The 11,672-nt window shown below is 47.3% G+C and overlaps 2 protein-coding genes across 2 annotated transcripts in view; one reads left to right on the forward strand and one right to left on the reverse strand.

Annotated features, from left to right (window-relative positions):
• The first annotated feature begins 3,689 nt into the window (after positions 1-3,689).
• Positions 3,690-5,120, forward strand: LOC123151658 (uncharacterized). The gene is made up of 2 exons (XM_044571335.1): positions 3,690-4,719; positions 4,812-5,120. The coding sequence occupies exons 1-2, from the start codon at positions 4,408-4,410 to the stop codon at positions 4,830-4,832; spliced, it is 333 nt and encodes a 110-aa protein (XP_044427270.1). The 5' UTR covers positions 3,690-4,407; the 3' UTR covers positions 4,833-5,120.
• Positions 5,121-10,987: 5,867 nt separating this feature from the next.
• Positions 10,988-11,672, reverse strand: part of LOC123151659 (uncharacterized) — a 1,536-nt gene continuing 851 nt past the window's right edge. The window contains exons 2-3 of the mRNA XM_044571336.1: positions 11,502-11,639; positions 10,988-11,393 (exon numbers count right to left, since the gene is read on the reverse strand). Of these exons, the coding sequence (XP_044427271.1) occupies positions 11,277-11,393; positions 11,502-11,639 (255 nt within the window). The 3' untranslated portion in view covers positions 10,988-11,276. The remainder of the gene's footprint in view (positions 11,394-11,501; positions 11,640-11,672) is intronic.

Raw genomic sequence — 11,672 nt, forward strand, 5'->3', positions numbered from 1 at the left:
GGCTGAGCCAACCCAGGTGGGTTAGGTCTAGAGGGCAGGGGCATCTTTTTCCCTTTTTTCTACTCTGCATTTCTTTTCTTTTTAAATAGTTACTATTTTTTCTATTTTCTATTTTTAGTTTTATAAAATATAACACTAGCCCCTAAATTAGTATTTATAATTAGGTTACTGCCAAAATTAATTTGGTACAATAAAAAATAGGTTTGTATTTGTTTATTAATTAAAGGCATTCAATAATTGTTTTTAGCCCCTGTTTTATTCATTTAAAGGCGTTTAATTACTTTATAAAAATGTGGGTTTCAACATAACAAATATCCAGGGATTATTTGCAACACTTTGAACATTGTAGTTTGCATGTTTGAGAAATTTGAATTTTGAATTTAAACTTGGTTTTGAATTTGAATTGTGATTTGGATCAAATAAAGATTAGCGACAGTAATGTGATGATATGGCACTATTAACATGGGATTATTGTAGCTTAATTATCCGGGCGTTACACAAACCCACGAGAGGATGTGCACTAGGATAAAGGCTATCACAACTCTTTGTTAAGGAATTAAATTCCAATTTTCAACCTGACCTGTAACAACCTTAGGGGTGAAAACAATAGCATGAAAAATATGCATGGGTATGAGGTCTTACTCTCATAACCTTATATTTGTGCTCGGGATCTTAATGATGAATTTGAGCTCTGAAAAACAACTGCTATGATGTGATTGCGACGTGCAACGGATAGGGCCTATGGTTGGACAACTGACTCTTGATGTAGGGCGTGTTCCGGTCAAAACGTAATTTGTACGCATCCCCCACTTAGAGTCATTGTAAGCACATCTTAACGGGTGTCTTCAAGAGAATAAATTAAGATCATGGTGATCCCGATCACAAACATATGGCTGTAAGAATCAAGTCCTCGTACCCATGTCTGTTTTTATTATAAGTGTTTTCAATAGCAAATGTGATAACGATCCGGTCTAAAACTGGAATTGAATTCTCTCACAAAGGCTTAGGTAGAGAACCCTTGTCGTAAGTGCACATCCTCTCATGGGTTCGATAACTCAGGGTCACACATTGGGGAAAGAGGCTAGGAACCTTTATGTTATTCGTTACCGGATTACCAAAGGGACTCATCACCTTCATGGTCATGAATGTTCATGTTTCTCTTCCTCAAGTTGTGTTCCTCGCTTCCCAACGTAGACCAACTCCACTGCGGAAAAATATTAGCAAGAACGCGAACGGAAATCCGCGGAGAAAAGAAAAAGAGCAAGCGAAAGAAAACATTATTTTGGTTTTTTATTTTTGAAATGCGAAAGAAATTCAACCGGCAAAAAGAAAAGTAAAACAAACAAACAAAAAGCAAAACCAAATAGAAATCAGAGTGTTGGAACAAACCAACACGAGTGTTTGAAGCTCACCGAGCTAAAGTACAACCTCATTACAAATTATTCAAATAAATACTGCCACATCTTAATGTAGACGTGGAAGTAACCTCCCCAAACTTACGATTTTTCAAGCCCAAACCGATGAGATTATTGTGGCCGCTATTAGTTAGTAGCCTGCTACTTGTGAGTTGTGTTGGAATGTTCCCTGAAAAGCAAGGAGATGCAGTACAGTAGAGATAAGTATTTCCTAAGTATTTCCCTTAGTAAGAACTAAGGTTTATTGAATCAATAGGAGAATCATGCAAAGCCTCATGAACAGCACATGCACACACACACAAAAGAAAATACTTGTATGGCACTAGAAAAAAAGTCATGAATGGCACTAGAAAATGAAAAAAAAACTTTTTATTTATGGTATAGTCCGTTTATCGTTTTTCCCACAAGCAATTGCACATAAGAGGCCTCCATGCAAAAAGATTTTAATTTTTGAGCCTTTTTTATAAAAAAAATCATAATTCACAAGTTATTCCAAGTGCATGCAAGCAACTAGATATTAGTCATTCCAAATGATTGGCGCACATAAATCACGAGTCATTCCAACTGCATGCGAAACAACTCGAAATACAATCATTCGAAATGATTTGTGCAAACATATTCAATACGAATTCATACATATTTTATTCAGATAAAACAACAACTTCGAGGCGGCCCTACTCCCAAATCTGAAATTAATCTTCTTCCGCAACCTGCGAGCGGCACACGGCAATGACCTCGTCGAAGCTCGGGCCATTCCACAATGTTAAAGCGCGGCATCGGGTTGGGGTCGTCAAACTGCTGGATCTGAGCGGCACGGTCCTGGCCAAGGATTTGCGGCCAGAATGGGGCGTTAGGCTCGAAGCCTGGATGCGCCCTCTCCTCCGGCGTCAGACGTACCCAAAACCTACGGACGACACACGCCAAGGCAATCGTACTGAAAGGGAGGGGGGCAAGCGCCACAAGAAGACCCCTCGCACTCAGAACCCATCCCACCGGCAGGCGCGTGTCCGGCGGCACCAGGATGTCGCAGATGGCGAGAAGCTCGGCTTCACGGAGAGTGATGCTGCACAACCACACCATGGAAGCGGAAGGGGTGGAGGGAGAGGAGAGCTAGGGTTTGTGCTGTAGTGGCGCCGGCGGCGGATAAGGTTGTGGAGGCGAGCGGCGAAATGTGATGGGGGCTGTATATATGGCACGGGAAGGGCTGGGTTGCGGCGTTAAACCACCATTATTCGGAGCGGCGGCGCGAGTCCCGACGTACGAAAGCGCGAGCAAACGCTTACAACAGGCGACTTTGATTTAATTTTGTATGCCAGCGTGAATGCATGCGGCCTTACATGTCGGTCCCATGCGTCAGCACCGGCAAAGTAACGGTCAAAGGCTTTGACCGGACGCCAAGGCACTGTTTGGCCTTTTGTAAGGCCCGGACGAGTGAAAGAGGGCAAAAGTGAGCAAAGTTAGATGGGCTAGAAAAAACTGAGCACAACTAAAAAAGAAGGGACACAGAAATAGAAATCGCTAATACAAACTCATGAAGCAGAATTGCTACTCTTTTTCGAAAGGAAAGAAAGACTATTGGCACTGTAGCCAAGCAAAACAAAATGTCACACTCATAAGTTGATTTTAAACTACCATATGATCCATTAATTAGGAAATCAAAGTGGGCTGCAAAGCATCGTGATCGTCATCGGAAAGCAGAAGCTATAACCAGGCTGCCTGAGACTGATTCTATGACCCCGTGCCCGCCAAGCCTAATTTACTCAGTCATGCGTTGCGTGTACCGTGTGAGGATAATGAACTAAAACCGCTGACGCCTACTTTCTAGATTGGAGATTAGGCGACACATTTAACATCCAATTAAGCGCCCGTCACGTCTCCCTTTTCGGCAAAAAAGTTAGGGTACTGGCAATTAAACATCTCTTTAAGTAAATTAACTGAAGTGTGCAAATGCAACACACACTCACAAAGTGGCCACATCACTCACTCTCTCGATGCTCCCCACGCCGATTCCTCTTTACTCCATCGAGCGTTGACAGATGGGATTATCCGCTGAAAAGGGCGCACAGAGATTAGCCGGAAGCTCTCTCTTGGCCGTGGCCGTGAGGTGAGGCGTGATCCCCACCCAAACTGATTAGATCTTGGATCTAATCAGCCCCACCATGGATGGACCCGATCAATCCTCAAGGACCAACCTGCCCGGATCGATCCGTTTCGGAAAGGTCGCCCGTCTAATGGTAGGTGGCTCACGACGGTGTCCCAGCGTTGCCTGCCTGCCTGCGGCTGGTAGCATCCCCTTCCCCCACGTTCCATACGGAAAAGCTCGGCTTCATTGCTACTGCTCTGTATATCTCGGCGAACGAACCCGCGGCCGGCCGGGGTGCCGGATCAAGATCCGTTCTAATAAACCCGCCCATAATTGCGGCGAATTATGCAGCAATCGGGTATGGGGTTGCCAATAAAGACCAAGCAGTGGTACTGCGCCCGCCCAGAGAGGTACGTACGAGCACGATCTTTTGCTGCTCGAGTTAACATGGCATGTTGCCACGGAACCTTCTCTGCGTCGCAGCATCGTCCTGGTGCATGAGATGGATGCGAGGCCTATGTTATGTTACGTGGAGGCATCGCCACATGACGGAGAGGTGCGCGGTCGGTTGCCAGAGAGAGACGAGAGAGAGATCAGCTGCGCTGTGCTTGTTGCGAGAGGAGAGGGCCTGCCGCCATTAAAGAAAGGGAGGAGGAGGAGATGGCCTAGTCGTGGCCCCCCTCGACGCGGCTGTCTCTTGCGGGCGGCCACGATCCCAACAGGGAGCGGGTCCAAACCGAGTCATTTTCTCCCTCCAACCTCCACAGGATCCGCGGCGAAATTCTTTCTTCTTTCCTGTCCGCGGACAGGGCGATGCTGCAAGTGCAACAGCCCACCAGCCGTTCTCCGGCCGCGTATTTCTCCGCTCGATCATCCTATTCCTAGCTGCTGCCCTGCCCGCGCGCGACAATGCCGGCGTCGCCGCCCTCCCGGTCCCCGGAGATCACCAGCGTTTGCTCTGACTCCGACTCCGAGGAGCCGTCGCCTGTGATCACCAACAGCGGCGGCGGCGGCGGGTTCGTGGTGCAGCTGGTGTCGAGGGACGTCTTGGACGGGCTCCTGGGCAAGTTCGCGGACACCAGCGAGTTCGACTTCGACTACGGGAGGAGCGGGCTCTGGTCGCCGCTGGTGCTGCGGCCTGAGGTCCTGCTCCTCGCCCAGGCGTCGGCGTCGTCGGCCCGGCGCCGGCAGCGGCGGTGGCGGTGGCGGAAGCGGAGGAAGGTGAGCACCGGTTGACGGCCAAACCTTGCATTTCGTGCATGTGATTTGCAATGGGGCAGGCATGGATTTACTTGTCTCTTCTTCCGGTGCAGATGCTCTGCCGCTGCTTCTGACGCGACGTTCGCTTTGGATGCTTCGTCCGAGAAGCAACTGTAGTTCCTCCATGGTTTGCTCTGCAGACCGCTGTACATCCGCATGTAGCATACGATGATGATCGAAGACCAACCAGTAGCAAGAGAGCATGTAAATACGTACGTGGTTACTCTGCACTGTGCACTGCTTTGTGGTTGGTGATGATCCCGGGAAGCACCCCAGGTGCGCTGTAATTGCTACAGGATTCTTCTGATGATTGTACTCTTGTGGTTGGTAATGTTCCACGCGATGTTTGTTCATGTGCTCTACCTATACCTACTGATTTGAGACCAAATCCATGGGCCATGGCCGTGCCTCGTTGTACTGGTGGAGGAAAGTAAGGTGGACCTTATTATCGATCATGTGCAGCGCGCAACAAAAGTTTCATCTTTTTTTTCTTTTGAGACAGAAAAGTTTCATCTTTGAATAGAGCCGAAAGGAATAATGCATTGTGGGTATGCCCTAAGCATGTTTATTATATATATAGGGAAGGGAGGTGACTGACAGCACATTGACATGATCGTCTCTACAACTAATTAATTCAGCTGCAAGACAGACAAATTAGATCGTCCTTCATTCCTTGGTGGGTGCTATAATATTGAATAAATCTCCTATTAGCCTAAAGAAGCAGCTAATGCTTTCAAACAACAGCCACCAAGAAATGGAGCACTGGGTTATGCCGACACAGGAGCAGCTTTATAAAACACAGTAGGGAAACCTCATTTGATCACGACAGTAAAATCACAGGCTACAGGATCGCCAATTTAGGAGTACACACAACAAGGTCGAATCGTAAAACAAAGAAGGCACGGGCGCGGCCAACAGAATTTAAAAGGAATAGCTGCTATTACTCCCTCCGTTTCATATTACTTGTCACAGAAATGGATGTTTCTGGAACTAAAATACATCTAGATACATCCATACCTGCGACAAGTAATTCGGAACGGAGGGAGTAGAATCAACCATGATAGTACTTAAATAGTGCGGTGGCCCCACTTATCAAACAAACCTTACACAGCCTAACCCGGTTCAAAATGTGGCCAGCAGACAACATATATCAAAACCCAGAAGACAGACCACATATACTCCCTCCGTCCGAAAAAGCTAGTCCCTCAAATGGATATATGTAGCACCAAGTTGGTGCTAGATACATCCATTTGAGGGACAAGTTTTTCCGGACGGAGGGAGTATAAAGTAAAATGGGAACAAAGTAATACCGAAGTCAGAGACTCCCAACATTTTACACAGTGAAAGGCAGACTTTATTTGACTTGATCAACTTGCCACAATCATAGCTTAAGATCAAATTTCTCCCAAGAAAACTAACTATTCTTATACTACCTCAGAAAAGATGTTACCTATATTCATTTACCCAAGGTTTTTTGTATTAAATTTCCATATGGACAGTAAATAATCCACTGTGAGAACACACTATTCATATCAAATATTATCTTTTCTTTTACTAAACTGGGTGATGAATTGCCCCTTGTATGGTTTGAGGAATGAAATGAGTTGCCCAATTACCACCTCCCAACTTCACAAGCATAGGCCTAGTATAAAATGAAGGATTAGCTTATCCCTCAAATCAAACAGCACATAAATACAGCAGGAGCACTTGCAACCCCACCTATTTGAGGTGAATATGACATGATAAATAGCAATTAACAAAGACAGAACAAAAAGCTAAAAATATCCCAGGATTACTCAAAGGGGCCAATGAAGCAGAGATAGAACTTTGATGGGTCATAAAGTGGCCCGTTTATTCTTCTCAAATTATATTTAATGAACCTGGGGAAAATGACCAGAACCCGGTGTTCTCTACTGATGATACATTGAGTGGCTAGCTAGATACATCTAAATCCACGTCGAGAACTTTTTACCATTGTAAAATCCACATCGAATACACAATGACATAAAATAAGGAAGATGATGTTTTCTTATAAGGAAGAGGACCTAGGTTACAGAACGAATCAAAAGAACTTCTAACAATTCATGTTTGGTAGCCTCACTGTGTTAAAACTTTGCTCTGTTTTTTTTAGCATCAAAACTTTGCTCTGTTTACTTGTGCAACTTGCATCAGACATGATAGCTCATTTACAAAAGGAACAAACATGGCAATGATCACTTAAAAAAAGGTGCTGAACTGTAAAAATGAAAATAAATACTCCCTCTGTAAACTAATATAAGAGTGTTTAGATCACTAGTTTAGTATTCTAAACACTCTTATATTAGTTTACGGAGGGAGTAGAAGAGTATGAAGGAGTCTGAAATGAGCACAATTAGAATCCAGTATGATACTAAGCAGAGTGATGCCACATCATTACCAGGAGAAACCAACAAACCTTTACCCAACCTAACCTAACACAAAAATAAGAACATGCCATCACCGAGTCTATCAGTGTTCACATAGAACCCGCCATAAGAGATAAATACAGACCTCTTATAGAGGATTACAAGATCATCTGAGTTAATTAAATTCCTAGATATGACATAAAATGGCACAAAAGACCCACAAAATTGAAATGAGTAGTTCTTTGTTCTGTGTGAAAGACATACTTCATTCAGAAATAGAGCATTGATCTTTTTGCTGCAAGCATAGCTTCAGATCAAACTTATGCGAGGTTCCAAACTCAAGCTCAATTCCCTCAAATAAAATTATCTCAGGCCAAAACTTAACCTAATCATTTTACTAAAGGAAATTTAATTAAGTGCAAGTTGAAAGAATTCTCTATCAAAAGCTACCTATTTGCATCTCATATTATTTGCTATTTCACTAACTATTTGAACCCCTTTTAGTTAGTCCGTCCATATTTTCTTATCTTTGAAGTCTACCATCATCCCTGCCATCCCCACTTTTCCAGGTGAATATGACAAGGTAAATGATAGTGAAACTACTCTGAAGGCATTACAGAACGGACCAACTAATAATACAATCATTATTAAAACCAAGCTCAAAATACTACTTGTTCATCAAGTCACACAGAAAGCCAGACAACCATTCTATTATGGCCGGTTTAGCTAGGCCCACCGGGCAATCTTAGCCCACAAGTTATCTTAGGTTAATTCTTATGCAAGTTATCTTAGGTTAATTCTTATGCAAGTTATCTAGGTTATAAATATAGGTAACCACCGCGGGCTCCTCACTGCCGCCGGCGCCCATCACGTCCGCGCTGCCGACGACCGCCGTCTTCACGCCGGAACAGATGACCAGCACGCTGCAGCAACTCGTGACGGCCATCCAAGGGCTCCACATGAACCAGTACCACCAGTACATGGCAGGAGCGTACGGCCTTCCGCCGGCTGCGCCGATCGCCACCTACGGCCACCCTGCGCCGTGGCTGTTCCCGGGCGCACCCGCAGGCGGCGGGCCCCCGCTGTTGCCGTCCCAGACGGGGAACTCCAGTGGGCCACCACCAGCCGCCGCGGGCCTGTGGCATCTGCCGCCGCCACCATCGACGGCGCCCCTCTGGCACCTGCAGCCGTTGCCGTTCCCGGCAGCCGCTGCCCCCGTCCAGCCCCCGCTGCTGCCGCTGCAACCACCGGCGGTGCCCCTGCCCAGCTCGGGGGCACCCTCGCCGACCGGCCTCCCGATCCATCAGGTCCGGTTCCCGCCCTCCCCGTCGCCACTCCCAGCGTGGGCGGTTGGGTCTTCGCCATCGCCAGTCTACACCACGGCCCCCGAACAGCCGACTCCGTTCCCGCAGTTCGGTGGGCCATCCGGTTCCGCCGGTCCCTACCCGGAGTACTCCAACTAGGCGCCACCCGCCTCGCTGCTCCGCACCTCTGAGCCAGCTCGACACGGCGCTCCGACCCAGACACCGCCGCGGTTCGCCAAGATTGACTTCGCCACCTATGACGGCACGAAGGACCCCCTCAACTGGCTCAACCAGTGCGACCAGTTCTTTCGCGGGCAACGCACCCTCGCATCGGAGCGTACCTGGCTCGCCTCGTACCACCTCCGCGGTGCGGCACAGACCTGGTATTACGCCCTCGAGCAGGACGAGGGCACCATGCCCCCTTGGGAGCGCTTCCGCGAGCTCTGCCTCCTTCGCTTTGGGCCTCCGGTTCACGGGAGCCGCCTGGCGGAGCTCGGCCGCCTTCCCTTCACCTCCACGGTGCAAGACTACGCCGACCGTTTCCAGGCCCTGGCATGCCATGCGTCGGGTGTGACGGCGCGGCAGCAGGCCGACCTCTTTATCGGTGGACTTCCGGATCACAACCGCGTGGACGTGGAGCTTCGGGGACCCCAGGATCTCCAGTCGGCCATGTACTACACCCACGTGTTCGAGCGCCACGTGGTGGCCATTCAGCAGGAATCACCGTCCCAGACCGCTGGGTCGCTACCCGGGCCGGATTCCGCGCATGATCGGCCTGCGCAGGCTTCTGCGGCACCCCCCGCCGCGACCGCGGCGCGCCCGTTCCGCCGGCTCACCTCAGCCGAGCTACTCGAGCGTCGCTGCCAAGGGTTGTGCTTCAACTGCGACGAGCCCTACACGCCCGGCCATGCCTGCCCACGACTCTTCTACCTGGAGGTTGTAGACTACATTCCGGAGGACGCAGTCGCCGCCGACCTGGCCGCCCCAGCTGTCGAGAAGGTGTTTGACGCTGGTTGATCGCCTCAAGGAGTTCCGCAAGCGCTTCCCCACCTTACAGCTCGAGGACGAGCTGTTTGTGCAGGCGGGGAGAAGTGTTATGGCCGGTTTAGCTAGGCCCACCGGGCAATCTCAGCCCACAAGTTATCTTAGGTTAATTCTTATGCAAGTTATCTAGGTTATAAATATAGGCTGTAAGACTCTTTTTGGAATTAAGCAATAAGAATATTATTATCCCTATTGCCCGGCTCCTCTGGGAGCCGGAACCCTAGCCGCCTCTAACCCTAGCTGCCGCCATCTTCATCTCCCGCGACGGCGCCCAGCCCCCTCCTTCCCTTACCGCTTACGCCCCAGGCCTGGTAGGGTACAAGCTCCTACCACATTCATATAACTACTTGTTCGCTGATTCATTCATCACATTCTGATGTTTACATATTCTTATCTACTTACTGGTCATTACACTAAATAATTTTAGAAATAAACATATACACGTGTGTACAAATTAACGCATAAGTTCTTAATAATGGTCTTGTGGGCACAATTACCATCCAGAACTACTGGTCACAACACCAACTAATTTAAGAAATAAACATGTACACTTGTGTACAAATTAACACATATGTTCTTATTTTTATCTATCCCATATCAAAAGATGGTTATCTATAAATATGTTAAATAATTACAAAGAAAAACAATCATCTAATTCTAGAACATCTGCACACAGAACTACTTAGAGAAAGGGCCAACGAAGGCTCAAACAGAAATCAGATATACCTTTGGACACACACTACTAGATCTTTTACAGACTCACATAAGATGACCCAAACATTCTAAAATGATATCGTAATAAGGTCCAGGGAAGCTAAGATGGAATTTTGATGGGCTAAAAAGTGACTCATTTCTAATTCAGCATAATCTGTTCGAATAATCTGATGACAGTCAAAATCACCAAAGCATTCTTCTCTGACAAAATGAAAAACTAGACAGAAATAGCCACACAAGTAAAAGCTACATTGACTCGATGAGTATATCTGTTTAGCATTGTGATGGTTATTCAAAGAAAAAAGGAACGCTGAACAAGACAATGACTTTCAAATATAGACAATTCATAAGGATTAGTTAATGAGGTGTCAATTGAACAATGCTGAAACAGAGATGGGGCAATGGTGACTTCATATATATACAAACAATGGAAGGTCACCCATAAAGTGAGCACTTAGGAAGTAGGAATTTTCAAATACAGGTCAAAATTTTGGAGTTAAGAATAACATTTTTGTGCATGAACCAGTATAGGCCATTCTATAATTCAAATGAAAATTATAGGTTCCACTTTGTAGAGAGAGGAATAACGCATTTTAAAAGTTAGAAGAAAGAAAATGGCCCTACCATCCCGAAGTGGTATAAAGTGGAGACTACCAACGTTTGTCGTGAGTCGTGATACACGTGATGGTACTTTTCAGTTTGGTGATCACTGTGACGGCACCGAGCAATATTGCCCTTAAATTTATATGTGGCAAAATAACTGGTGAAAACTTGCTATGGATGTATTCTAAATGGCGCCTGCCAATAACCCTCCCTCCGCAATATTATTCCATATCTCAACTTTCATCCATCGAAACAAAGCATGGAAGGCCATGAGTACCGAGGTCATTAGGATAACAGGAGCACTACAACAACGGTCATGATCGCTACGAAGTCACAGATTCACAGTTTCCTCAACATACTAGGCAGCAGATAAGCATCCATCTCGACAGTGCTGACTAGAGAACAATAAACCAATACCATCTCGGCCGGATTTGGTTCGTACAAAGGACAGGCCCATCGTCAGCGCCACTTATTGCTTGAACGTGTAGGGCTGGGGCAGCGACATGGGACCCCGGCCGTCGTCGTCGCCGTCGAGCAGCCTCTGCACCCGCTTCTTGGCGCAGTGCTGCCGGTCGAAGTGCCTCACCTGGCGAAGGAAACCGAAACCAATTGTTATTAGGAGAAGCAAGCAGAGACGCGAATCATGGAGGGATTGGCGGCTGGCTGCGAGGCGGATGGGGATTAGAATAGTTACCCAGGAGGGGCGGCAGCTGCTGACGTACTGGGCGCGGGACTTCTTGCAGTCGGCGGGGAAGAGGAGCCCCATGGTGGCGATCTCGGTGGGCTTCTTGTCCGCGTGCTTCTCCACGCACGCGTAGAAGGCGTCTCGGGCCTTGGGGGGGAGAATCGAAGGGCTTGCGTCAGC

This window comes from Triticum aestivum, chromosome 7A (assembly GCF_018294505.1).
Source record: "Triticum aestivum cultivar Chinese Spring chromosome 7A, IWGSC CS RefSeq v2.1, whole genome shotgun sequence".
NCBI classification, from domain to species: Eukaryota; Viridiplantae; Streptophyta; class Magnoliopsida; order Poales; family Poaceae; genus Triticum; species Triticum aestivum.

Bases quoted from the DNA above. Each gene is read 5' to 3' on its own strand.
- LOC123151658 (XM_044571335.1), top strand. From the start codon at position 4,408: ATGCCGGCGTCGCCGCCCTCCCGGTCCCCGGAGATCACCAGCGTTTGC. The intron at 4,720-4,811 runs GTGAGCACCGGT...CTTCCGGTGCAG, and splicing joins GGTGGCGGAAGCGGAGGAAG to ATGCTCTGCCGCTGCTTCTG.